Source organism: Pseudophryne corroboree, chromosome 5, assembly GCF_028390025.1.
Source record: "Pseudophryne corroboree isolate aPseCor3 chromosome 5, aPseCor3.hap2, whole genome shotgun sequence".
NCBI classification, from domain to species: domain Eukaryota; kingdom Metazoa; phylum Chordata; class Amphibia; order Anura; family Myobatrachidae; genus Pseudophryne; species Pseudophryne corroboree.
In genome coordinates, this window is record NC_086448.1 from 1,534,668 (window position 1) to 1,560,154 (window position 25,487).

The window sequence follows — 25,487 nt, forward strand, 5'->3', positions numbered from 1 at the left end:
ACCTGATGCACTACGCTCCTCACTGTGTGACCATGTGTCCGCCCGCCCCACCATCTTCCACCTGATACACTACTCACCTCACTGTGTGACCATGTGTCCACCAGTCCCGCCATCTTCCACCTGATCACACTACGCACCTCACTGTGTGACCATGTGTCCACCAGCCCCGCCATCTTCCACCAGAGGCACTATGCACCTCACTGTGTGACCATGTGTCCACCAGCCCCGCCATCTTCCACCTGATCACACTACGCTCCTCACTGTGTGACCATGTGTCCACCAGCCCCGCCATCTTCCACCTGATCACACTACGCACCTCACTGTGTGACCATGTGTCCGCCAGCCCCGCCATCTTACACCTGAGGCACTACGCACCTCACTGTGTGACCATGTGTCCTCCAGCCCCGCCATCTTCCACCTGATACACTACGCACCTCACTGTGTGACCATGTATCCTCCAGCCCCGCCATCTTCCACCTGAGGCACTACGCACCTCACTGTGTGACCATGTGTCCACCAGCCCCACCATCTTCCAACTGAGGCACTACGCACCACACTGTGTGACCATGTGTCCGCCAGCCCGGCCATCTTCCACCTGAGACACAACGCACCTCAGTGTGGGACCATGTGTCCGCCAGCCCCGCCATCTTCCACCTGAGGCACTACGCTCCTCACTGTGTGACCATGTGTCCGCCAGCCCCGCCATCTTACACTACGCACCTCAGTGTGTGACCATGTGTCCGCCAGCCCCGCCATCTTCCACCTTATACACTACGCTCCTCACTGTGTGACCATGTGTCCGCCAGCCCCGCCATCTTCCACATGAGGCACTACACACCTCAGTGTGTGACCATGTGTCCGCCAGCCCCACCATCTTCCACCTGAGGCACTACGCACCTCAGTGTGTGACCATGTGTCCGCCAGCCCCGCCATCTTACTCATGATACACTACGCTCCTCACTGTGTGACCATGTGTCCGCCAGCCCCGCTATCTTCCACCTGAGGCACTACGCACCTCACTGTGTGACCATGTGTCCGCCAGCCCCGCTATCTTCCACCTGAGGCACTATGCACCTCAGTGTGTGACGATGTGTCCGCCAGCCCCGCCATCTTACTCATGATACACTACGCTCCTCACTGTGTGACCATGTGTCCGCCAGCCCCGCTATCTTCCACCTGAGGCACTACGCACCTCACTGTGTGACCATGTGTCCGCCAGCCCCGCTATCTTCCACCTGAGGCACTATGCACCTCACTGTGTGACGATGTGTCCGGCAGCCCCGCCGTCTTCCACCTGAGGCACCACACTGTGTGACCATGTGTCCGCCAGCCCCGCCATCTTACACCTGATCACACTACGCACCTCACTGTGTGATCATGTGTCCTCCAGCCCCGCCATCTTACACCTGAGGCTGGGACAGTATGGCTGATATAAGGCGCAGTGTAATGGCCGTGAGGGGAAGTCGCGTTCTAGCTGCTCTGGCCTGGCAGGAATTAGACTGATGTAGAACATTACACACAGGAGAGGTTCTTCTTCCCTCTCCCTGTCACTGCCATTAGCTCCACCATAACTAGCAGCATATGACTGGGGTGACTGCACATATTCTGTGGATGGCGGACATTAGCTCAGAATATTTGTTTGGTAAATCAAATACAAACCGTATTTGAAGCTATGTGATAAATGTATCAATGGTGAAGTGTAAACTCCCACGTGGTAGGAATTAGAGTTTAAATTATACAAAACGTTGTCTGTGTGTGGCAGGAAAAAGGAAATAGCTTTTTTGCACTTACTATGTAATTTATTTATATTTTGTGCGATAACCGGATTGGTTGGAGAAGACAGGGAGGGCTTACCCCCCTGTTGTACTGTGTGGAAAATTGACATAAAAAGGAGGCCTGCGAGCCTCCAGAGTGTATTATATCAACTACTTTCTGCTGGAACATCTTGCTGTGTGCGGTTTCCCCTAGCAATAGGGAATAGTTCTTTTTAGAACTATTTGTTGGCATTAAAACATCATCTGCCTCAAGAAGATTGCGTCATCTTGTGACCTGCAGGCCTATGCAAAACATAGCCCCGTTCTCCGGCTGTCCTGGGAGTACCCCAACGTCTCCAAGTTCCGCCAGCTACCGGTAGAGGACTAGTGGGGATTCATCAATACCATACAGGTGTGGTAAGGCAGTGTGTCGGCACATACAGAGCAGAACCGTGGTTCCAAACGCCACGGCAGGTTAGGAGTTTGGTGGTGGCAGCAAAAACCCGCCCACAGCGCAGTGGGTGGAGTCAGTAACAGGCGGTTACTGACGGTAAGCTGGAATCCCCTATGTGGTCAGGTCCCGTGTGACCTAACCTTCCATTCTGTGTACTGGGGACGGGACCGTCCGGTCAAAGGTGGTATATGGTGGCACAGTCACCACATGTACTATCCTCGGCAGTATATACAGGGAACACAGCGCTGGGGCACAATGAGGAGGGTTAGGTGGTATATGGTGGCACAGTCACTACGTGCACTATTCCCGGCAGTATATACAGGGTATTGTCACGATCCATGCAGTTTCTCCTCCATGCCTGGGGTGGCGCTCTCTGCTCTGGTGCTCAGCACTCTGCTCTGCAGCTTGGTAATTAGCTGTTATCACAGCTGTGAGCAGCACCTGAACTCACTATATAGGCCAGCCACACAGGCTCCCAGTTGACAGTTCATCGTGTCAAAGTTGTCTCAGTTCCTGTTCCTGGTTATGCTGGTTTCTACTGCTAAAATCATCCACAGTACTGCCAGGCTCCAACAGCTATCCTGTATAGCTACTCTGCTACAGTGCAATCCTGTTATCCTGCTACGTTGCATGCTCTACTACAGCGCTATCCTGTGATCCTGCTACAGTGCAATCCCGTTATCCTGCTACATTGCATGCTCTACTACAGCGCTATCCTGTGATCCTGCTACAGTGCAATCCCGTTATCCTGCTACGTTGCATACTCTACCACAGTGCTATCCTGTGATCCTGCTACAGTGCAATCCCGTTATCCTGCTACGTTGCATACTCTACTCCAGTGCTATCCTGTGATCCTGCTACAGTGCAATCCCGTTATCCTGCTACGTTGCATACTCTACCACAGTGCTATCCTGTGATCCTGCTACAGTGAAATCCCAATATCCTGCTACGTTGCATACTCTACTACAGTGCTATCCTGTGATCCTGCTACAGTGCAATCCCGTTATCCTGCTACGTTGCATACTCTACCACAGTGCTATCCTGTGATCCTGCTACAGTGCAATCCCGTTATCCTGCTACGTTGCATACTCTACTCCAGTGCTATCCTGTGATCCTGCTACAGTGCAATCCCGTCATCCTGCTACATTGCATACTCTACCACAGTGCTATCCTGTGATCCTGCTACAGTGCAATCATGTTATCCTGCTACGTTGCATACTCTACTACAGTGCTATCCTGTGATCCTGCTACAGTGCAATCCCAATATCCTGCTGCGTTGCATACTCTACTACAGTGCTATCCTGTGATCCTGCTACAGTGCAATCCCAATATCCTGCTACGTTGCATATTCTACTACAGTGCTATCCTGCTACAGAACAATCCTATTTCAGTGTCTATACAGTCCACAGTGTCTCAAGTGTTTCCACAGTCTACCCCGGTTTCATGTAATCACAGTCTTCAGTGTGTCCGTGTACTCAGTCTCCTGGCATCCCGTGTCCCCTCAGTTCCCAGCATCACAAGTGAGTTTCCAATCCCATTATCACCAGCGTATTCTCTAGTATCCAGTGCTGCCAAGTACTTCCCAGACTCCCAGCATTGCAAATGCAATTCCAGTTCTCCCTCTCATTTTGTGTTCTCCAATCGTTCCTGGTTTATAGTTATTGTTTACAGTTGTACACTGCTTTACCCTGTATAAATAAACCTGCTATTGCACCGAGAACATCAGTCCCTGTGAATATGTTCCTACAGAGGGAAATCCAAACGGATTCTGACAGGTATAATAAGAATTTACTTACCGATAATTCTATTTCTCGGAGTCCGTAGTGGATGCTGGGGTTCCTGAAAGGACCATGGGGAATAGCGGCTCCGCAGGAGACAGGGCACAAAAGTAAAGCTTTCCGATCAGGTGGTGTGCACTGGCTCCTCCCCCTATGACCCTCCTCCAAGCCAGTTAGGTACTGTGCCCGGACAAGCGTACACAATAAGGGAGGAATTTTGAATCCCGGGTAAGACTCATACCAGCCACACCAATCACACCGTACAACTTGTGATCTGAACCCAGTTAACAGTATGATAACAGCGGAGCCTCTGAAAAGATGGCTCACAACAATAATAACCCGATTTTTGTAACTATGTACAAGTATTGCAGATAATCCGCACTTGGGATGGGCGCCCAGCATCCACTACGGACTCCGAGAAATAGAATTATCGGTAAGTAAATTCTTATTTTCTCTATCGTCCTAGTGGATGCTGGGGTTCCTGAAAGGACCATGGGGATTATACCAAAGCTCCCAAACGGGCGGGAGAGTGCGGATGACTCTGCAGCACCGAATGAGAGAACTCCAGGTCCTCCTTAGCCAGGGTATCAAATTTGTAGAATTTAGCAAACGTGTTTGCCCCTGACCAAGTAGCTGCTCGGCAAAGTTGTAAAGCCGAGACCCCTCGGGCAGCCGCCCAAGATGAGCCCACCTTCCTTGTGGAATGGGCATTTACATATTTTGGCTGTGGCAGGCCTGCCACAGAATGTGCAAGCTGAATTGTATTACACATCCAACTAGCAATAGTCTGCTTAGAAGCAAGAGCACCCAGTTTGTTGGGTGCATACAGGATAACAGCAAGTCAGTTTTCCTGACTCCAGCCGTCCTGGAACATATTTTCAGGGCCCTGACAACATCTAGCAACTTGGAGTCCTCCAAGTCCCTAGTAGGTGCAAGGCACCACAATAAGCTGGTTCAGGTGAAACACTGACACCACCTTAGGGAGAGAACTGGGGACGAGTCCGCAGCTCTGCCCTGTCCGAATGGACAAACAGATATGGGCTTTTTTGAGAAAAAAACACCAATTTGACACTCGCCTGGTCCAGGCCAGGGCCAAGAGCATGGTCACTTTTCATGCGAGATGCTTCAAATCCACAGATTTGACTGGTTTTAAACCAATGTGATTTGAGGAATCCCAGAACTACGTTGAGATCCCACAGTGCCACTGGAGGCACAAAAGGGGGTTGTATATGCAATACTCCCTTGACAAACTTCTGGACTTCAGGAACTGAAGCCAATTCTTTCTGGAAGAAAATCGACAGGGCCGAAATTTGAACCTTAATGGACCCCAATTTGAGGCCCATAGACACTCCTGTTTGCAGGAAATGCAGGAAACGACCGAGTTGAAATTTCTTTGTGGGGCCTTCCTGGCCTCACACCACGCAACATATTTTCGCCACATGTGGTGATAATGTTGTGCGGTCACCTCCTTTCTGGCTTTGACCAGGGTAGGAATGACCTCTTCCGGAATGCCTTTTTCCCTTAGGATCCGGCTTTCCACCGCCATGCCGACAAACGCAGCTGCGGTAAGTCTTGGAACAGACATGGTACTTGCTGAAGCAAGTCCCTTCTTAGCGGCAGAGGCCATAAGACCTCTGTAAGCATCTCTTGAAGTTCCGGGTACCAAGTCCTTCTTGGCCAATCCGGAGCCATGAGTATAGTTCTTACTCCTCTACGTCTTATAATTCTCAGCACCTTAGGTATGAGAAGCAGAGGAGGGAACACATACACCGACTGGTACACCCACGGTGTTACCAGAACGTCCACAGCTATTGCCTGAGGGTCTCTTGACCTGGCGCAATACCTGTCCCGTTTTTTGTTCAGACGGGACGCCATCATGTCCACCTTTGGTATTTCCCAACGGTTTACAATCATGTGGAAAAAACTTCCCGATGAAGTTTCCACTCTCCCGGGTGGAGGTCGTGCCTGCTGAGGAAGTCTGCTTCCCAGTTTCCATTCCCGGGATGAAACACTGCTGACAGTGCTATCACATGATTTTCCGCCCAGCGAAAAGTCCTTGCAGTTTTTGCCATTGCCCTCCTGCTTCTTGTGTCGCCCTGTCTGTTTACGTGGGCGACTGCCGTGATGTTTTTCCCACTGGATCAATACCGGCTGACCTTGAAGCAGAGGTCTTGCTAAGCTTAGAGCATTATAAATTTACCCTTAGCTCCAGTATATTTATGTGGAGAAAAGTCTCCAGACTTGATCACACTCCCTGGAAATTTTTTCCTTGTGTGACTGCTCCCCAGCCTCTCGGGCTGGGCTCCGTGGTCACCAGCATCCAATCCTGAATGCCGAATCTGCGGCCCTCTAGAAGATGAGCACTCTATAACCACCACAGGAGAGACACCCTTGTCCTTGGATATAGGGTTATCCGCTGATGCATCTGAAGATGCGATCCGGAGCATTTGTCCAGCAGATCCCACTGAAAAGTTCTTGCGTGAAATCTGCCGAATGGAATTGCTTCGTAGGAAGCCACCATTTTTACCAGGACCCTCGTGCAATGATGCACTGTTTTTAGGAGGTTCCTGACTAGCTCGGATAACTCCCTGGCTTTCTCTTCCGGGAGAAACACCTTTTTCTGGACTGTGTCCAGAATCATCCCTAGGCACAGCAGACGTGTCGTCGGGATCAGCTGCGATTTTGGAATATTTAGAATCCACCCGTGCTGTTGTAGCAGTATCCGAGATAGTGCTACTCCGACCTCCAACTGTTCCCTGGACTATGCCCTTATCAGGAGATCGTCCAAGTAAGGGATAATTAAGACGCCTTTTCTTCGAAGAAGAATCATCATCATTTCGGCCATTACCTTGGTAAAGACCCGGGGTGCCGTGGACAATCCAAACGGCAGCGTCTGAAACTGATAGTGACAGTTCTGCACCACGAACCTGAGGTACCCTTAGTGAGAAGGGCAAATTTGGGACATAGAGGTAAGCATCCCTGATGTCCCGGGACACTATATAGTCCCCTTCTTCCTGGTTCGTTATCACTGCTCTGAGTGACTCCATCTTGATTTGAACCTTTGTAAGTGTTCAAAAATTTTTTTAGAATAAGTCTCACCTAGCCTTCTGGCTTCAGTACCACAATATAGTGTGGAATAATACCCCTTTTCTTGTAGTAGGAGGGGTAATTTAATTATCACCTGCTGGGAATACAGCTTGTGAATTTTTTCCCATACTGCCTCCTTGTCGGAGGGAGACCTTGGTAAAGCAGACTTCAGGAGCCTGCGAAGGGGAAACGTCTCGACATTCCAATCTGTACCCCTGGGATACTACTTGTAGGATCCAGGGGTCCTGTACGGTCTCAGCGCCATGCTGAGGACTTGTCAGAAGCGGTGGAACGCTTCTGTTCCTGGGAATGGGCTGCCTGCTGCAGTCTTCTTCCCTTTCCTCTATCCCTGGGCAGATATGATCTTATAGGGACGAAAGGACTGAGGCTGAAAAGACGGTGTCTTTTTCTGCAGAGATGTGACTTAGGGTAAAAACGGCGGATTTTCCAGCAGTTGCCGTGGCCACCAGGTCCGATGGACCGACCCCAAATAACTCCTCTTCCTTTATACGGCAATACACCTTTGTGCCGTTTGGAATCTGCATCACCTGACCACTGTCGTGTCCATAACATCTTCTGGCAGATATGGACATCGCATTTACTCTTGATGCCAGAGTGCAAATATCCCTCTGTGCATCTCGCATATATAGAAATGCATCCTTTAAATGCTCTATAGTCAATAAAATACTGTCCCTGTCAAGGGTATCAATATTTTTAGTCAGGGAATCCGACCAAGCCACCCCAGCTCTGCACATCCAGGCTGAGGCGATCGCTGGTCGCAGTATAACACCAGTATGTGTGTATATACTTTTTATGATATTTTCCAGCCTCCTGTCAGCTGGTCCTTGAGGACGGCCCTATCTATAGACGGTACCGCCACTTGTTTTGATAAGCGTGTGAGCGCCTTATCCACCCTAAGGGGTGTTTCCCAACGCGCCCTAACTTCTGGCGGGAAAGGGTATACCGCCCATAATTTTCTATCGGGGGGAACCCACGCATCATCACACACTTTATTTAATTTATCTGATTCAGGAAAAACTACGGTAGTTTTTTCACATCCCACATAATACCCTCTTTTGTGGTACTTGTAGTATCAGAAATATGAAACACCTCCTTCATTGCCTTTAACGTGTGGCCCTAATAAGGAATACGTTTGTTTATTCACCGTCGACACTGGATTCAGTGTCCCTGTCTGTGTCTGTGTCGACCGACTAAAGTAAACGGGCGTTTTAAAACCCCTGACGGTGTTTTTGAGACGTCTGGACCGGTACTAATTGTTTGTCGGCCGTCTCATGTCGTCAACCGACCTTGCAGCGTGTTGACATTATCACGTAATTCCCTAAATAAGCCATCCATTCCGGTGTCGACTCCCTAGAGAGTGACATCACCATTACAGGCAATTGCTCCGCCTCCTCACCAACATCGTCCTCATACATGTCGACACACACGTACCGACACACAGCACACACACAGGGAATGCTCTGATAGAGGACAGGACCCACTAGCCCTTTGGAGAGACAGAGGGAGAGTTTACCAGCACACACCAAAAACGCTATAATTATATAGGGACAACCTTATATAAGTGTTTTCCCTTATAGCATCTTTTTTATATATTTCTAACGCCAAATTAGTGCCCCCCCTCTCTGTTTTAACCCCGTTTCTGTAGTGCAGTGCAGGGGAGAGCCTGGGAGCCTTCCCTCCAGCCTTTCTGTGAGGGAAAATGGCGCTGTGTGCTGAGGAGATAGGCCCCGCCCCTTTTTCGGCGGCCTCGTCTCCCGCTCTTAACGGATTCTGGCAGGGGTTAAATATCTCCATATAGCCTCCGGAGGCTATATGTGAGGTATTTTTAGCCAAAATAGGTATTCATTTGCCTCCCAGGGCGCCCCCCTCCCAGCGCCCTGCACCCTCAGTGACTGCCGTGTGAAGTGTGCTGAGAGGAAAATGGCGCACAGCTGCAGTGCTGTGCGCTACCTTTAGAAGACTGAGGAGTCTTCTGCCGCCGATTCTGGACCTCTTCTTACTTCAGCATCTGCAAGGGGGCCGGCGGCAAGGCTCCGGTGACCATCCAGGCTGTACCTGTGATCGTCCCTCTGGAGCGGATGTCCAGTAGCCAAGAAGCCAATCCATCCTGCACGCAGGTGAGTTCACTTCTTCTCCCCTAAGTCCCTCGTTGCAGTGATCCTGTTGCCAGCAGGACTCACTGTAAAATAAAAAACCTAAGCTAAACTTTTCTAAGCAGCTCTTTAGGAGAGCCACCTAGATTGCACCCTTCTCGGCCGGGCACAAAAATCTAACTGGCTTGGAGGAGGGTCATAGGGGGAGGAGCCAGTGCACACCACCTGATCGGAAAGCTTTACTTTTGTGCCCTGTCTCCTGCGGAGCCGCTATTCCCCATGGTCCTTTCAGGAACCCCAGCATCCACTAGGACGATAGAGAAATATAGCTCTTATATTGTGCTGTCACTGTATGGTGCCAGTATGATAGAACCTCTCCCTGAATCCTATGTGATACGTCACGGGCAGTGTGAGCCATCATACCGGTAGAGCCACCGGTGGTACAATGCTTTCCATCCAGCCGCTGTGGCTCCGGGATTACTGTTTCTCCGACAGAGAAGACATTTCCCTGGCGGTGTCTCAGGTGGGCTAATGGAAGACTAACAAGGACTGGCCCAGGTCACTAATGGTAAGTGCACGGTGCCCTCATAGGGTGACCCTGGTGTCAGCGTCTCTTACCTGACCCCCCCAATGTGACTGGCTTCATCCTCCATTTCCTCCTCCAGATACATATCCAGCTCAGAACCTACATCAGCCCGCTTATAGGTGTATCCGCTGAAACGTGAACAGATCCACATCAAACTATGCCATGAGACAGATGTGGGGGGGGGGGGGTATTGTGTGTTTCTCTGATCAGAGGGGGTGGGAGAGGGGGAAACAGACAGAAGGAGGAGCTCAGGGGGAGGGAGAGGGTAGAGAAGGAGGAGGGCAGAGAGAGAGGAAGAGGGTAGAGAAGGAGGAGGATATAGAAGGAGGAGGTCAGAGGGAGGAGGGGGTATAGAAGGAGGAGGGCAGAGGGAGTATAGAAGGAGGAGGGCAGAGAGAGGAGGGGGTATAGAAGGAGGAGGGCAGAGAGAGGGAGAGGGCAGAGAGGGAGAAGGTATAGGAGGGGGCAGAGAGAGAGGGTAGAGAAGGAGGAGGGCAGAGAGAGAGGGTAGAGAAGGAGGAGGGCAGAGAGAGAGGGTATAGAAGGAGGAGGGCAGAGAGAGAGGGTATAGAAGGAGGAGGGCAGAGAGAGAGGGTATAGAAGGAGGAGGGCAGAGAGGGGGTATAGAAGGAGGAGGGCAGAGGGAGGGGGTATAGAAGGAGGAGGGCAGAGGGAGAGGGTATAGAAGGAGGAGGACAGAGAGAGGGAGGGGGTATAGAAGGAGGAGGGCAGAGAGAGGGAGGGGGTATAGAAGGAGGAGGGCAGAGAGAGGGAGGGGGTATAGAAGGAGGAGGGCAGAGAGAGGGAGAAGGTATAGAAGGAGGAGGGCAGAGGGAGGGGGTATAGAAGGAGGAGGGCAGAGGGAGGGGGTATAGAAGGAGGAGGGCAGAGAGAGGGAGGGGGTATAGAAGGAGGAGGGCAGAGGGAGAGGGTATAGAAGGAGGAGGGCAGAGGGAGAGGGTATAGAAGGAGGAGGGCAGAGGGAGAGGGTATAGAAGGAGGAGGGCAGAGGGAGAGGGTATAGAAGGAGGAGGGCAGAGGGTATAGAAGGAGGAGGGCAGAGGGTATAGAAGGAGGAGGGCAGAGGGAGAGGGTAGAGAAGGAGGAGGGCAGAGGGAGAGGGTAGAGAAGGAGGAGGGCAGAGAGAGAGGGTAGAGAAGGAGGAGGGCAGAGAGAGAGGGTATAGAAGGAGGAGGGCAGAGAGAGGGTATAGAAGGAGGAGGGCAGAGGGAGAGGGTATAGAAGGAGGAGGGCAGAGGGAGAGGGTATAGAAGGAGGAGGGCAGAGAGAGGGAGGGGGTATAGAAGGAGGTGGGCAGAGAGAGGGAGGGGGTATAGAAGGAGGAGGGCAGAGAGAGGGAGGGGGTATAGAAGGAGGAGGGCAGAGAGAGGGAGAAGGTATAGAAGGAGGAGGGCAGAGGGAGAGGGTATAGAAGGAGGAGGGCAGAGGGAGAGGGTATAGAAGGAGGAGGGCAGAGAGAGGGAGGGGGTATAGAAGGAGGTGGGCAGAGAGAGGGAGGGGGTATAGAAGGAGGAGGGCAGAGAGAGGGAGGGGGTATAGAAGGAGGAGGGCAGAGAGAGAGAGAGGGTATAGAAGGAGGAGGGCAGAGGGAGAGGGTATAGAAGGAGGAGGGCAGAGGGAGAGGGTATAGAAGGAGGAGGGCAGAGGGAGAGGGTAGAGAAGGAGGAGGGCAGAGGGAGAGGGTAGAGAAGGAGGAGGGCAGAGGGAGAGGGTAGAGAAGGAGGAGGGCAGAGGGAGAGGGTAGAGAAGGAGGAGGGCAGAGGGAGAGGGTAGAGAAGGAGGAGGGCAGAGGGAGAGGGTAGAGAAGGAGGAGGGCAGAGGGAGAGGGTAGAGAAGGAGGAGGGCAGAGGGAGAGGGTAGAGAAGGAGGAGGGCAGAGGGAGAGGGTAGAGAAGGAGGAGGGCAGAGAGAGGGAGGGGGTATAGAAGGAGGAGGGCAGAGAGAGAGGGAGGGGGTATAGAAGGAGGAGGGCAGAGAGAGAGGGAGAGGGTATAGAAGGAGGAGGGCAGAGAGAGAGGGAGAGGGTATAGAAGGAGGAGGGCAGAGAGAGAGGGAGAGGGTATAGAAGGAGGAGGGCAGAGAGAGAGGGAGAGGGTATAGAAGGAGGAGGGCAGAGAGAGAGGGAGAGGGTATAGAAGGAGGAGGGCAGAGAGAGAGGGAGAGGGTATAGAAGGAGGAGGGCAGAGAGAGAGAGGGAGAGGGTATAGAAGGAGGAGGGCAGAGAGAGAGGGAGAGGGTATAGAAGGAGGAGGGCAGAGAGAGAGGGAGAGGGTATAGAAGGAGGAGGGCAGAGAGAGAGGGAGAGGGTATAGAAGGAGGAGGGCAGAGAGAGAGGGTATAGAAGGAGGAGGGCAGAGGGAGAGGGTATAGAAGGAGGAGGGGAGAGGGTATAGAAGGAGGAGGGCAGAGGGAGAGGGTAGAGAAGGAGGAGGGCAGAGAGAGAGAGAGGAGGGGGTATAGAAGGAGGAGGGCAGAGAAGGAGGAGAGCAAAGAGAGGTGGGGGTAGATAAGGAGGGAAGTAGAGAGTGGAGGTGAAGATAAGTAGGAGGGTGTATGGAGGAGGGCAGAGAAAATAGGATTTTAATACCTACCGGTAAATCCTTTTCTCCTAGTCCGTAGAGGATGCTGGGGACTCCAAAAGGACCATGGGGTATAAACGGGATCCGCAGGAAACATGGGCACACTATAAGACTTTGACTGGGTGTGAACTGGCTCCTCCCTCTATGCCCCTCCTCCAGACCTCAGTTATAGGAACTGTGCCCAGGGAGACGGACATTTCGAGGAAAAGGATTTTTGTTAAACTAAGGGTGAGATACATACCAGCTCACACCACAACACACCGTACAACTGGAATAGCAGGAATACCAGATAACAGTATGAACTAATAAAAGAACAGCAACAAGCTGAACAGAAGTGATACACAACCATCGTGTAACCGAAAAAGTCCGCACTGGGACGGGCGCCCAGCATCCTCTACGGACTAGGAGAAAAGGATTTACCGGTAGGTATTAAAATCCTATTTTCTCTTGCGTCCTAGAGGATGCTGGGGACTCCAAAAGGACCATGGGGTCTATGCCAAAGCTCCAGACCGGGCGGGAGAGTGCGGATGACTCTGCAGCACCGATTGAGCAAACATGAGGTCCTCCTCAGCCAGGGTATCAAACTTGTAGAACTTAGCAAAAGTGTTTGAACCCGACCATGTAGCTGCTCGGCAAAGTTGAAGTGCCGAGACCCCTCGGGCAGCCGCCCACGAGGAGCCCACTTTCCTGGTAGAATGGGCCTTTACTGACTTCGGCAATGGCAACCCAGCCGAAGAACGAGCGTGATGAATCGTATTACAAATCCAGCGTGCAATAGTCTGCTTGGAAGCAGGATTTCCAATCTTGTTGGAAGCATACAGGACAAACAGAGCCTCCGTTTTTATAACAAGAGCCGTTCTGGCGACATAAATTTTGAAAGCTCTCACGACATCAAGAGATTTCGGAACTGCCAAAGTATCTGTAGCCACAGGTACCACAATAGGTTGATTTATGTGAAAAGAAGACATCACCTTCGGCAGAAATGGTTGACGAGTCCTTAATTCCACTCTATCCACATGAAAAATCAAATATGGGCTCTTGTGAGACAAAGCCGCCAATTCTGACACTCGCCTGGCAGACGCTAAGGCCAAAAGCATGACCACTTTCCAAGTGAGAAACTTTAACTCAACCTTACGCAAAGGTTCAAACCAGTGAGACATAAGAAACCGTAACACCACTTCAAGATCCCACGGTGCCACGGGTGGCACAAAAGTCTGAACCTCAGGAAGAGCGGCCAATTCTTTTTGAAAGAAAATAGATAAAGCCGAAATCTGCACTTTCATGGAACCCAATTTGAGGCCTGCATCCACGCCCGCCTGCAAAAATGGAGGAAACGACCCAAGTGAAACTCCTCCGCAGGGGCTGCTTTGGTTTCACACCACGACACATTTTCTCCAAATACAGTGATTATGCTTCGCCGTGACCTCCTTTCTAGCCCTAAGGAGAGTGGGGATAACTTCCCCAGGAATACCTTTACGAGCTAGGATTTGGCGTTCAACCTCCACGCCATCAAACGCAGCCGCGGTAAGTCCGGACACGCGCATGGCCCCTGCAGTAACAGGTCCTCTCTGAGAGGAAGCGGCCAAGGATCTTCTATGAGCAATTCGTGAAGATCCGGATACCAGGCCCTCCGTAGCCAATCTGGAACGACGAGTATTGCCTGAACCCTTGTTCGTCTTATGATCCTCAACACCTTTGGAATGAGAGGAAGCGGGGGGAACACATACACCAACTGAAACACCCACGGAGTTACTAGGGCGTCCACCGCACTGGCTTGAGGGTCCCTCGCCCTGGAACAATACCTCGGAAGCTTCTTGTTGAGGCAAGACGTCATCATGTCTATTTGAGGAATTCCCCAACGCCTTGTCACTTCTGCAAATACCTCTTGATGAAGGGCCCACTCTCCTGGATGGAGATCGTGTCTGCTGAGGAAGTCTGCTTCCCAGTTGTCCACGCCCGGAAGGAAGACTGCTGACAGAGCGCTCACATGTTGTTCCGCCCAGCAGAGAACTCTTGTGGCCTCCCCCATTGCTGCCCTGCTCCTTGTACTGCCCTGGCGGTTTACGTATGCCACCGCTGTTATGTTGTCGGACTGGATCAGGGCAGGTAGACCTTGGAGAAGGTTCTTTGCTTGTAGAAGGCCATGGCTCTAAACTTTAGAATATTTATGAGGAGACAAGATTCCTGGCTTGACCATTTTCCCTGGAAACTTCTTCCTTGTGTGACTGCACCCCAGCCTTGGAGACTTGCATCTGTGATCAGCAGGACCCAATCCTGGATTCCGAACCTGGGTCCCTCTAAAAGGTGAGAACTTTGCAGCCACCACAGGAGAGAAATTCTGGTCCTGGAAGATAGACTTATTTTTCCGGTGCATGTGTAGGTGAGACCCAGACCATTTGTTCAGCAGATCCCACTGAAACACCCGTGCATGAAACCTGCCAAACGGAATGGCTTTGTAAGCCGCAACCATCTTGCCTAGCACTCGAGTGCATTGATGAATCGACACACTTGCCAGCTTCAGAATCTCGTTTACCATGGTCTGTATTTCCAGAGCTTTGTCCGCCAGAAGAAACACTCTGTAGTTCCGTGTCTAGGATCATGCCCAAGAAGGGCAGCCGAGTCGTCGGGATCAACTGAGACTTTGGCAAATTTAGAATCCAACCATGATGTTGCAGAACCGTCAGGGAGAGTTCCACATTTCTTAGCAACTGCTCTTTTGATCTCGCCTTTATCAGGAGATCGTCCAAGTACGGGATAATTGTGACACCCTGCTTGCGGAGTACCATCATTTCCGCCATCACCTTGGTGAAGACCCTCAGGGCCGTGGAAAGCCCAAACGGCAACGTCTGAAACTGGTAATGACAATCCTGCACCGCAAATCTCAAAAAGGCCTGATGTGGAGGATATATCGGGACGTGTAAGTAGGCATCTTTTATGTCGACTGACGCCATAAAATCCCCCCCTTCTAGGCTGGAGATCACAGCTCGAAGAGATTCCGTCTTGAACTTGAAAGTTTTCAAGTACGGATTGAGGGATTTTAGGTTCAGAACCGGTCTGACCGAGCCGTCTGGCTTTGGCACGACAAAGAGGCTCGAATAGAACCCTTCCCCCCGTTGGGACGAGGGAACCGGGACAATGACCCTCTGTTGACACAACTTTCGTATCGCAGCATTTACTACTTCTCTTTCTGGAAGAGAAATTGGCAAGGCTGACTTGAAAAAGCGGCGGGGGGGGCATCTCCTGAAACTCCAGCTTGCACCCCTGGGACACTATGTCTAAGACCCAGGGGATCCAGGCCCGATTGGAACCAGACCTGACTGAAGATTCGGAGACGGCCCCCCACCGGCACGGACTCCCGCAGGGGAGCCCCAGCGTCATGCGGTGGATTTGGTGGAGGCGGGGGAGGACTTTTGGTCCTGGGCGGCAGACACAGCAGCCAACCTTTTCCCCCTTCCTCTACCCTTTGAAGCGAGAAAGGACGAGCCCTTTGCTTTTTTAAATTTATTAGGCCGAAAGGACTGCATCTGATAATGGGGTGCTTTTTTCTGTTGTGTGGGAACATAAGGAAGAAAAGATGACTTACCCGCAGTAGCGGTAGACACCAGGTCAGCAAGGCCGTCACCAAACAAGACACTACCTTTAAAAGGGAGAGCTTCCATAGCTTTCTTGGAGTCGGCATCAGCATTCCATTGATGAATCCACAGCGCCCTCCTGGCAGAGACCGCCATGGCATTGGCCCTTGATCCCAAGAGGCCAATATCCCTCACCGCATCCTTTAGGTAAGCTGCAGCGTCCCTGATATAACCGAGAGTCAAAAGAATGTTATCCTTCTCAAGGGTATCCATGTCAGATGCCAAATTATCAGCCCACTTAGCAATAGCACTACTCACCCACACCGACGCCACGGCAGGCCTGAGAAGTGCACCCGTAGTGACATAAATGGCCTTTAATATCGTTTTCTGCTTGCGATCCATAGGATCATTGAGGGCAGCCGTGTCAGGAGACGGAAGCGCCACCTTTTTGGACAGTTGGGACAAAGCCTTGTCCACATTGGGAGACGACTCCCATTTTTCCCTGTCGTCAGAGGGAAAAGGATATGCCATAAAAATTCTCTTGGGAATCTGCCACCTTTTGTCAGGAGACTCCCAAGCCTTTCCACAAAGAGCGTTCAGTTCATGAGAGGGGGGAAATGTTACCTCAAGCTTTTTTCCCTTATACAAACAAACCCTCTTATCTGGAACAGGAGGCTCTTCAGAAATATGCAAAACATCTTTAATAGCCACAATCATGTACTGAATACTCTTAACCAGTTTCGGATGTAAACTGGCCTCATTAAAATCGACACTGGAATCAGAGTCTGTGCCGGTATCTGTGACCGGAGAGACTAACCAGCCACACGTGTAATGGCGGCCGTGGCACTGAAGAAGGGGTTAATCCTCAACTGCCAGGCACCATTTGGACAAAAGGCGCTTGGCGTCACTGTTAAACGTACTTACGGCGCTGGGTGCAGACTGTTTAAAAGTATGTTTAATGATGTGTTTTAACATGTCATATGTAGTGCTCTGTGCACAATTGTAGGATTGCATGTTTAACTGTATTTATATTCAAGATATGGTCACCTGTATTTTAAAGGGGAAAATGCACTTGCTATATCTGCTTTGAATAAGCATCTCCTATCCTCTGGAAATAAGAAGTGACATGCTAATGGCCCTGTCCTAGCAGAGAGGGGTGAATGACAAAACCTTTTGATGTGTAAGTACCTTAGAGAAAGATGTTACTCACAGGGATCTCCTTATCCCATATGTAAAGTAGTTCTGGGCTTGGAACCTGTTTCATGTAACTGATTTAATTGATATACGACCCCTGGATGGCAGATGCAGGAAGAAAGACTGTTTGTTTGTGTTGTAGCCTTTCCTGTTGTAATCCCAAACACTGGGTTTGCCTGGAGATGTGAATGAGACAGAAACATTTGTATTTTGAAGCTATGTGATAAATTTATCAATAGTGAATGTTAAACTGATACCAAACGTTTTAAAATACAAAGTACTAAATTGCGCTGTGAATGGGATTTTTTTTAAGCAGCTCAGTTAAAGGTTCTCATACAATATAAAAATAAAAAGAGCGCTTGATGTTTGTGGATATGTGTATGTGCAAAACCTGTGAAAGAAAAGATTAATTAAAATGTTTAAAGCCCTTTTAGGACTATTTAGGATTGGATTGCAGTTCAGCCAAAAAGATGAGGATATCTATCTAACCCTATCTAAGTGCTCGTCAGTCCGTTAGTTGTTATTAACCAGGTATGTTTAAGGAGCGTCTTACCCCTGATGTCCTTGCTTTAAACAGCGGCACCGGCACCCGTAGCACACGGTGCTCACTCCCCGCTGCTTCTGTTAGGTATGCGGCTGACCGCTTCTGATTAGCATGCAAAACAGTAGGTAATAAGGAAAGTGCTCATGCGCAATAAAGCAGCTGGAAGGGGTACACTCTCCTTGAAGGATCCCTCACCTTCCACCAAAAGTGCAATAGTAAAAAAATGGAAAGTGTAACTTATCCTGCGCTGGTTCTTTGTTCCAGAATGGCAACACTATAATTCCCACAATTCAATGTATGTTTGTTTAGGACATGTAAGGAAAAAATTAGGAGATGTATAGTGAAGCACAATTTAATATAAATTCATAAACAATAAAAAGTATATATAAAAAGAATTGATATAATAATTTATAGCAGCATATTAAATTGCACAGCCTTTGGTTAGGAAAAGCAGATGGGTAATTACCAATCTTTCAGAACTGTAAACAGTTCATATCCAGCTTGCTGTGCACAGCATAAACGGGACTGCCTACTGGGGATTTTGCCACCCTGTTCCAGCACACCGCGGAGATAGAGGATTTCCGGGTTCCTCTTTAAATATACAACCCGCAAGCTGGATATGAACTGTTTACAGTTCTGAAAGATTGGTAATTACCCATCTGCTTTTCCTAACCAAAGGCTGTGCAATTTAATATGCTGCTATAAATTATTATATCAATTCTTTTTATATATACTTTTTATTGTTTATGAATTTATATTAAATTGTGCTTCACTATACATCTCCTAATTTTTTCCTTACATGTCCTAAACAAACATACATTGAATTGTGGGAATTATAGTGTTGCCATTCTGGAACAAAGAACCAGCGCAGGATAAGTTACACTTTCCATTTTTTTACTATTGCGCTTCTGATTAGCGGCTTAGCGGCTGGTGGCTGTAATTAGCGTCTGGCAGGCTGCTTGTTCCCCGTCCGTGTCACAGTCTTATTTCACAAATTCAGTGCACAGTAGGGGCTCCTTAGTGTGTTATCCAACGCGTTTCAGGCATAAGCCCTTCATCTAGGATAACTGATGGACATCCTCAATCCCTTTTTGTAGGATAAAACTTTATTAAAAAACGGAAATTCAATTAAAAACAGGCGGGTACCATGTGTGATACCAAACGTTGTCTGGGTAACAGGAAGGAGGATATTGTTTTATTGCACTTATCTCCTTTTGAAATGTAATTTATTTATTTGTATTTTGTAAGATATCCTGATTGGATAGAAAGGACTCAGGGGGGACATGACCCCCTGTGGTACTGTGTGGAAAAAAAGACATACAAAGGAGGCCTGCGTGCCTCCAGAGTGTATTATACCAACTACTTTCTGCTGTGAACATCTTGCTGTATGCTGTTTCCCCTAGCAATAGGGAAGAGTTCTCTTTAGAACTATTTGTTGGCATTAAAACATCATCTGCCTCAAGAAGATTGCGTCATCTTGTGACCTGCAGGCCTATGCAAAACATAGCCCCGTTCTCCGGCTGTCCTGGGAGTACCCCAACGTGTTCCACCAGCTACCGGTAGAGGACTAGTCGGGATTCGTCAATACCATACAGATGTGGTAAGGCAGCGTGTCGGCACATACAGAGCAGAACCGTGGTTCCAAACGCCATGGCAGGTTAGGAGTTTGGTGGTGGCAGCATAAACCCGCCCACAGCACAGTGGGTGGAGTCAGTAACAGGCGGTTACTGACGGTAAGCGTGAATCCCCTCTGTGGCCAGGTCCCGTGTGACCTGAACATCCAATCTGTGTACTGGGGACGTGACGCGAAAGCGGTGAGTGCTTTCATACAACACCGTCCGGTCACAGTATCCGTATCTGCCATCTGGGTAAAGGAACGTTTCTGTGACCCTGAGGGGGGTCTGTACCTGAGACAAGGCGTCCTCCATGGATTTTCTCCACGTTTGTGTCTGAGAATCAGATTTATCCAGCCTCTTAGACAATAACGCCACATTTGCATTCAATGTACTCAACATATTCACCCAATCAGCAGTGCCGACAGAGTCATTCCCACAACCGTCTCTGCGCCCCCAGTAATTTCCCCCGGGGAGGAACACTCAGCCTCAGACATGTCGACACGCAGTGCCGACACACCAACACTCAAACTGGCCAAGGGGACAGACCCACAGGGAAGGCTGTAAAGAGAAACACAGAGGGAGTATGCCAGCTCACACCCCAGCGCCTATATACTACTAAAACAATAATATATGATCACTGCGCTGTAATATATATATATATATATATATATATATATATTACCAAATTGCTTGTGCCCCCCCCCCCCCCCCACCCCCCCCCCGTTTTGCTCCCTTGTACTTGTAAGGAGAGTGGAGGTCCGGGCCAGCGTCTCTGCATGCACTGTGGAGAGATAAAATGGCGGTGGTAATCTGTGCGGCTAAGCCCCGCCCCTTCCCGATGCACTATAGTCCCGCTTAAATTTGACATTTTTTATACTGGCGGGGGTCTCGTACATAGTGCCCGGGCACTAAATATGCATTCTTTTGCCAGTAAAACCACCTCAGTAACATGCTGCCCAGGGCACTCCCCCCCCCCCCCAGCGCCATGCACCCTGTGAGTGCCGTTGACGTGCGTGTGGGAGCATGGCGCGCAGTGCGAGCGCTGTGCCTCCATTACTGAAGTCTTCTGCTTTCTGCATACTCACCCGGCTTCTTTCTTCTGGCTCTATGAGGGGGGTGACGGTGCGGCTCCGGGAACAAGCAGCTAGGTGCACCAAGTGATCGAACCCTCTGGAGCGAATGGTGTCCAGTAGCCTAAGAAGCAGAGCACTTAACTAAGTAGAAGTAGGTCTGACTTCTCTCCCCTCAGTCCCACGATGCAGGGAGCCTGTAGCCAGCAGGTCTCCCTGAAAATAATAAACCTAACAATAAAGTCTTTAGAGAAACTCAGGAGAGCTCCCCTAGTGTGTGTCCAGTCTCTCCTGGGCACAAAGACTAACTGAGGTCTGGAAGAGGGGCATAGAGGGAGGAGCCAGTTCTCACCCATTCAAAGTCTTATAGTGTGCACATGTCTCCTGCGGATCCCGTCTATACCCCATGGTCCTTTTGGAGTCCCAAGCATCCTCTAGGACGTAAGAGAAAGTAAGATTTTAAACCTACCGGTAAATCTTTTTCTCCTAGTCCGTAGAGGATGCTGGGGACTCCGTTAGGACCATGGGGTATAGAAGGGCTCCGCAGGAGACATGGGCACTTTAAGAAAGACTTTAGGTCTGGGTGTACACTGGCTCCTCCCTCTATGCCCCTCCTCCAGACCTCAGTTAGAGAACTGTGCCCAGAGGAGACGGACAGTACGAGGAAAGGATTTTTGTTAATCTAAGGGCAAGATTCATACCAGCCCACACCATACACACCGTATAACTTGGAACATACGCAACCAGTTAACAGTATGAACAAAACAGTATCAGCCAGAGACTGATCAAAACTGTAACATAACCCTTATGTAAGCAAAAACTTGCAGAATTTAGTCCGCACTTGGGACGGGCGCCCAGCATCCTCTACGGACTAGGAGAAAAAGATTCACCAGTAGGTTTAAAATCTTATTTTCTCTTACGTCCTAGAGGATGCTGGGGACTCCGTAAGTACCATGGGGATTATACCAAAGCTCCAGACCGGGCGGGAGAGTGCGGATGACTCTGCAGCACCGATTGAGCAAACATGAGGTCCTCATCAGCCAGGGTATCAAACTTGTAGAATTTAGCAAATGTGTTTGACCCCGACCAAGTAGCAGCTCGGCACAGCTGTAATGCCGAGACCCCTCGGGCAGCCGCCCAAGAAGAGCCCACCTTCCTAGTGGAATGGGACTTTACCGAATTTGGTAATGGCAATCCAGCCGTAGAATGAATACAAAGAAAAACAAGAATCACCTGCGCTCTGTTGCTAATAAGGGTATATCACCCAACTTAATTAAATAAATATACTGTATTTAATAATCTAAAATATAAAAAGGACGGTAGGTTTAAGTTGAATTAATATATATATTCTATTTAATCAAAACAATATCTAAAAACATAGATGTCTTTCAAACATATAAAAACATATCTATAAAATAAATTCATGGGTCATGACACATTCACAGGTCCCCTCAGGAGAAGTATATCATACCCCAGGCTAGGACTCCCTCCGGAATTAAGTCCACACTGACAAGTAGAGGGATTGTTGGATGATGGAGTTCGGTAAGTCCCTTTAAGCACAGCAGTGCAAGCTTTTTCATGCAGGTAGGGATATCTCCAATTTCACCGCAGGTGGTAATGTCCAAGGGAAAAGGTCCAATTGATGCCGTCTGGGTAAAGTGAAAGAAAATCTCCAATCTTGTAGAGGGGATTTTTTAGAAGTGTCCAGCAATCTCGTCTCAGACTCCATCATCAAACAATTCCTTTACTTGTCAGTGTGGACTTAATTCCGGAGGGAGTCCTAGCCTGGGGTATGATGATTCTTGTTTTTCTTTGTATTCATACTTCATTGGGGTTATACCACCCCCAGCACCTGAGCCTGCTGAATCGTGTTACAGATCCAGCGAGCAATAGTCTGCTTAGAAGCAGGAGCGCCAACCTTGTTGGCCGCATACAGGACAAACAGTGCCTCTGTTTTCCTAACCCGAGCCGTCCTGGCTGCATACATTTTTAAGGCCACGACTACATCCAGGGACTTGGAATCCTCCCAGTCACCCGTAGCCACAGGCACCACAATAGGTTGGTTCATATGAAACGACGAAACCACTTTAGGTAGAAATTGAGGACGAGTCCTCAACTCCGCTCTATCCACATGGAAAATGAGATAGGGGCCTATATGAGACAAAGCCGCCAATTCGGACACCCGCCTTGCAGATGCCAAGGCCAACAACATGACCTCTTTCCAAGTGAGAAATTTTAATTCAACTGTTTGAAAAGGTTCAAACCAGTGTGATTTTAGGAACTGTAACACCACGTTAAGGTCCCACGGTGCCACAGGGGGCACAAAAGGAGGCTGGATGTGCAGCACTCCCTTTACAAAAGTCTGGACTTCTGGGAGAGAAGCCAATTCCTTCTGAAAGAAAATTGATAGGGATGAAATCTGTACCTTAATGGAGCCTAACTTTAGGCCCATATCCACTTCTGTCTGTAGAAAGTGGAGAAAACGGCCCAGATGGAAATCTTCCGTAGGAGCATTCTTGGCTTCACACCAAGATACCTACTTTCTCCAGATACGGTGATAATGTTTCGCTGTCACCTACTTCCAAGCCTTTATCAGAGTAGGGATGACTTCTTCCGGAATACTCGCTAGAATTTTGTGTTCAACCGCCATGCCGTCAAACGTAACCGCGGTAAGTCTTGGAACACGCAGGGCCCCTGCTGCAACAGGTCGTCCCTGAGAGGAAGAGGTCACGGATCTTCTGTGAGCATTTCCTTAAGATCTGAATGCCAGGCCCTTCGAGGCCAATCTGGAACAATGAGTATTGTCTGCACTCTTTGTCTTATGATTCTCAGTATTTTTGAGATGAGCGGAAGAGGAGGGGAACACATAGACCGACTGAAACACCCATGGTGTCACCAGGGAGTCCACCGCTACTGCCTGAGGGTCCCCTGACCTGGCACAATACCTCCGAAGCTTGTTGTTGAGACGTGACGCCATCATGTCTATTTGCGGAAGTCCCCAATGACTCGTTATCTCTGCAAAAAACTTCCTGATGAAGTCCCCACTCTCCTGGATGGAGATCGTGTCTGCTGAGGAAGTCTGCTTCCCAGTTGTCCACTCCCGGAATGAATACCGCTGACAGAGCGCTTATGTGATTTTCCGCCCAGCAAAGAATCCTGGTGGCTTCCGCCATTTCCACTCTGCTCCTTGTCCCGCCTTGGTGGTTTACATGAGCCACGGCTGTGACGTTGTCTGATTGAAATCAGAACCGGTAGGTCGCAAAGAAGATTCTCCGCTTGTCGTAGGCCGTTGCATATGGCCCTCAATTCCAGTACATTGATGTGTAGACATGCCTCCTGGCTTGACCATAGTCCCTGGAAAAAAAAATAAAAATTCTGTGCGACAGCTACCCATCCTCGGAGGCTTGCGTCCGTGGTCACAAGAACCCAGTCTTGAATGCTGAACCTGCGACCCTCTAGAAGAGGAGTACTCTGGAACCACCAGAGGAGAGAGACCCTGGCCCCGGGGGACAGGCATATCTTCCGATGTATCTACAGATGGGACCCTGACCACTTGTCCCGAAGGTCCCACTGAAAAGTGCTTGCATGTAGGGAGGCCAATCCCGGGCCGTTTTTTCAATCCTGGGATTCGGGATTGAAAAACGCTCATTCCCGGATTGCAGTAGGGAGCAGGGAGAGTGGGAGTGGAAGGCAGTGGAAAAGAGTGTAGGGAGCACGGAGGCTGTAGGGAGCAGCGCTGGAGGGTGGGTGTAGTGTAGGGACTAGGGAGCAGCGCTGGAGGGTGGGTGTAGTGTAGGGACTAGGGAGCAGCGCTGGAGGGTGGGTGTAGTGTAGGGACTGGGGAGCAGCACTGGAGGGTGGGTGTAGTGTAGGGACTAGGGAGCAGCGCTGGAGGGTGGGTGTAGTGTAGGGACTAGGGAGCAGCGCTGGAGGGTGGGTGTAGTGTAGGGACTGGGGAGCAGCGCTGGAGGGTGGGTGTAGTGTAGGGACTGGGGAGCAGCGCTGGAGGGTGGGTGTAGTGTAGGGACTAGGGAGCAGCGCTGGAGGGTGGGTGTAGTGTAGGGACTAGGGAGCAGCGCTGGAGGGTGGGTGTAGTGTAGGGACTAGGGAGCAGCGCTGGAGGGTGGGTGTAGTGTAGGGACTAGGGAGCAGCGCTGGATAGTGGGTATAGTGTAGGGACTAGGGAGCAGCGCTGGAGGGTGGGTGTAGTGTAGGGACTAGGGAGCAGCGCTGGATAGTGGGTATAGTGTAGGGACTAGGGAGCAGCGCTGGAGGGTGGGTGTAGTGTAGGGACTAGGGAGCAGCGCTGGAGGGTGGATGTAGTGTAGGGACTAGTAGGGAGCAGCGCTGGAGGGTGGGTGTAGTGTAGGGACTAGTAGGGAGCAGCGCTGGAGGGTGGGTGTAGTGTAGGGACTAGTAGGGAGCAGCGCTGGAGGGTGGGTGTAGTGTAGGGACTAGTAGGGAGCAGCGCTGGAGGGTGGGTGTAGTGTAGGGACTAGGGAGCAGCGCTGGAGGGTGGGTGTAGTGTAGGGACTAGGGAGCAGCGCTGGAGGGTGGGTGTAGTGTAGGGACTAAGGAGCAGCGCTGGAGGGTGGGTGTAGTGTAGGGACTAGGGAGCAGCGCTGGAGGGTGGGTGTAGTGTAGGGACTAGGGAGCAGCGCTGGAGGGTGGGTGTAGTGCAGGGACTAGTAGGGAGCAGCGCTGGAGGGTGGGTGTAGTGTAGGGACTAGGGAGCAGCGCTGGAGGGTGGGTGTAGTGTAGGGACTAGGGAGCAGCGCTGGAGGGTGGGTGTAGTGCAGGGACTAGTAGGGAGCAGCGCTGGAGGGTGGGTGTAGTGTAGGGACTAGGGAGCAGCGCTGGAGGGTGGGTGTAGTGTAGGGACTAGGGAGCAGCGCCGGAGGGTGGGTGTAGTGTAGGCACTAGGGAGCAGCGCCGGAGGGTGGGTGTAGTGTAGGGACTAGGGAGCAGCGCTGGAGGGTGTAGGAAGCGGAGCGGGAGGGAGGCTGAAGCGAGCACCACAGTCAGGGAGGTTTGGTGTCAGTAAAACTACACTTAATATTAGACGGGCGGCAGGCGGCAGCCATGGACAAGACGCGCAAATTGTAGTGCTGGCAGTCAG

The 25,487-nt window shown here is 50.4% G+C and overlaps 1 protein-coding gene across 2 annotated transcripts in view; it reads right to left on the reverse strand.

Annotated features, from left to right (window-relative positions):
• MAF1 (MAF1 homolog, negative regulator of RNA polymerase III) overlaps positions 1–25,487 on the reverse strand; it is a 165,074-nt gene that overhangs the window by 54,563 nt on the left and 85,024 nt on the right. The window contains exon 8 of one of the 2 annotated variants that reach the window (XM_063921050.1): positions 9,806–9,901. The exons of the other annotated variant lie outside the window; for it this stretch is intronic. Within the exon in view, the coding sequence (XP_063777120.1) occupies positions 9,806–9,901 (96 nt within the window). The remainder of the gene's footprint in view (positions 1–9,805; positions 9,902–25,487) is intronic. 2 annotated transcript variants of the gene reach the window in all.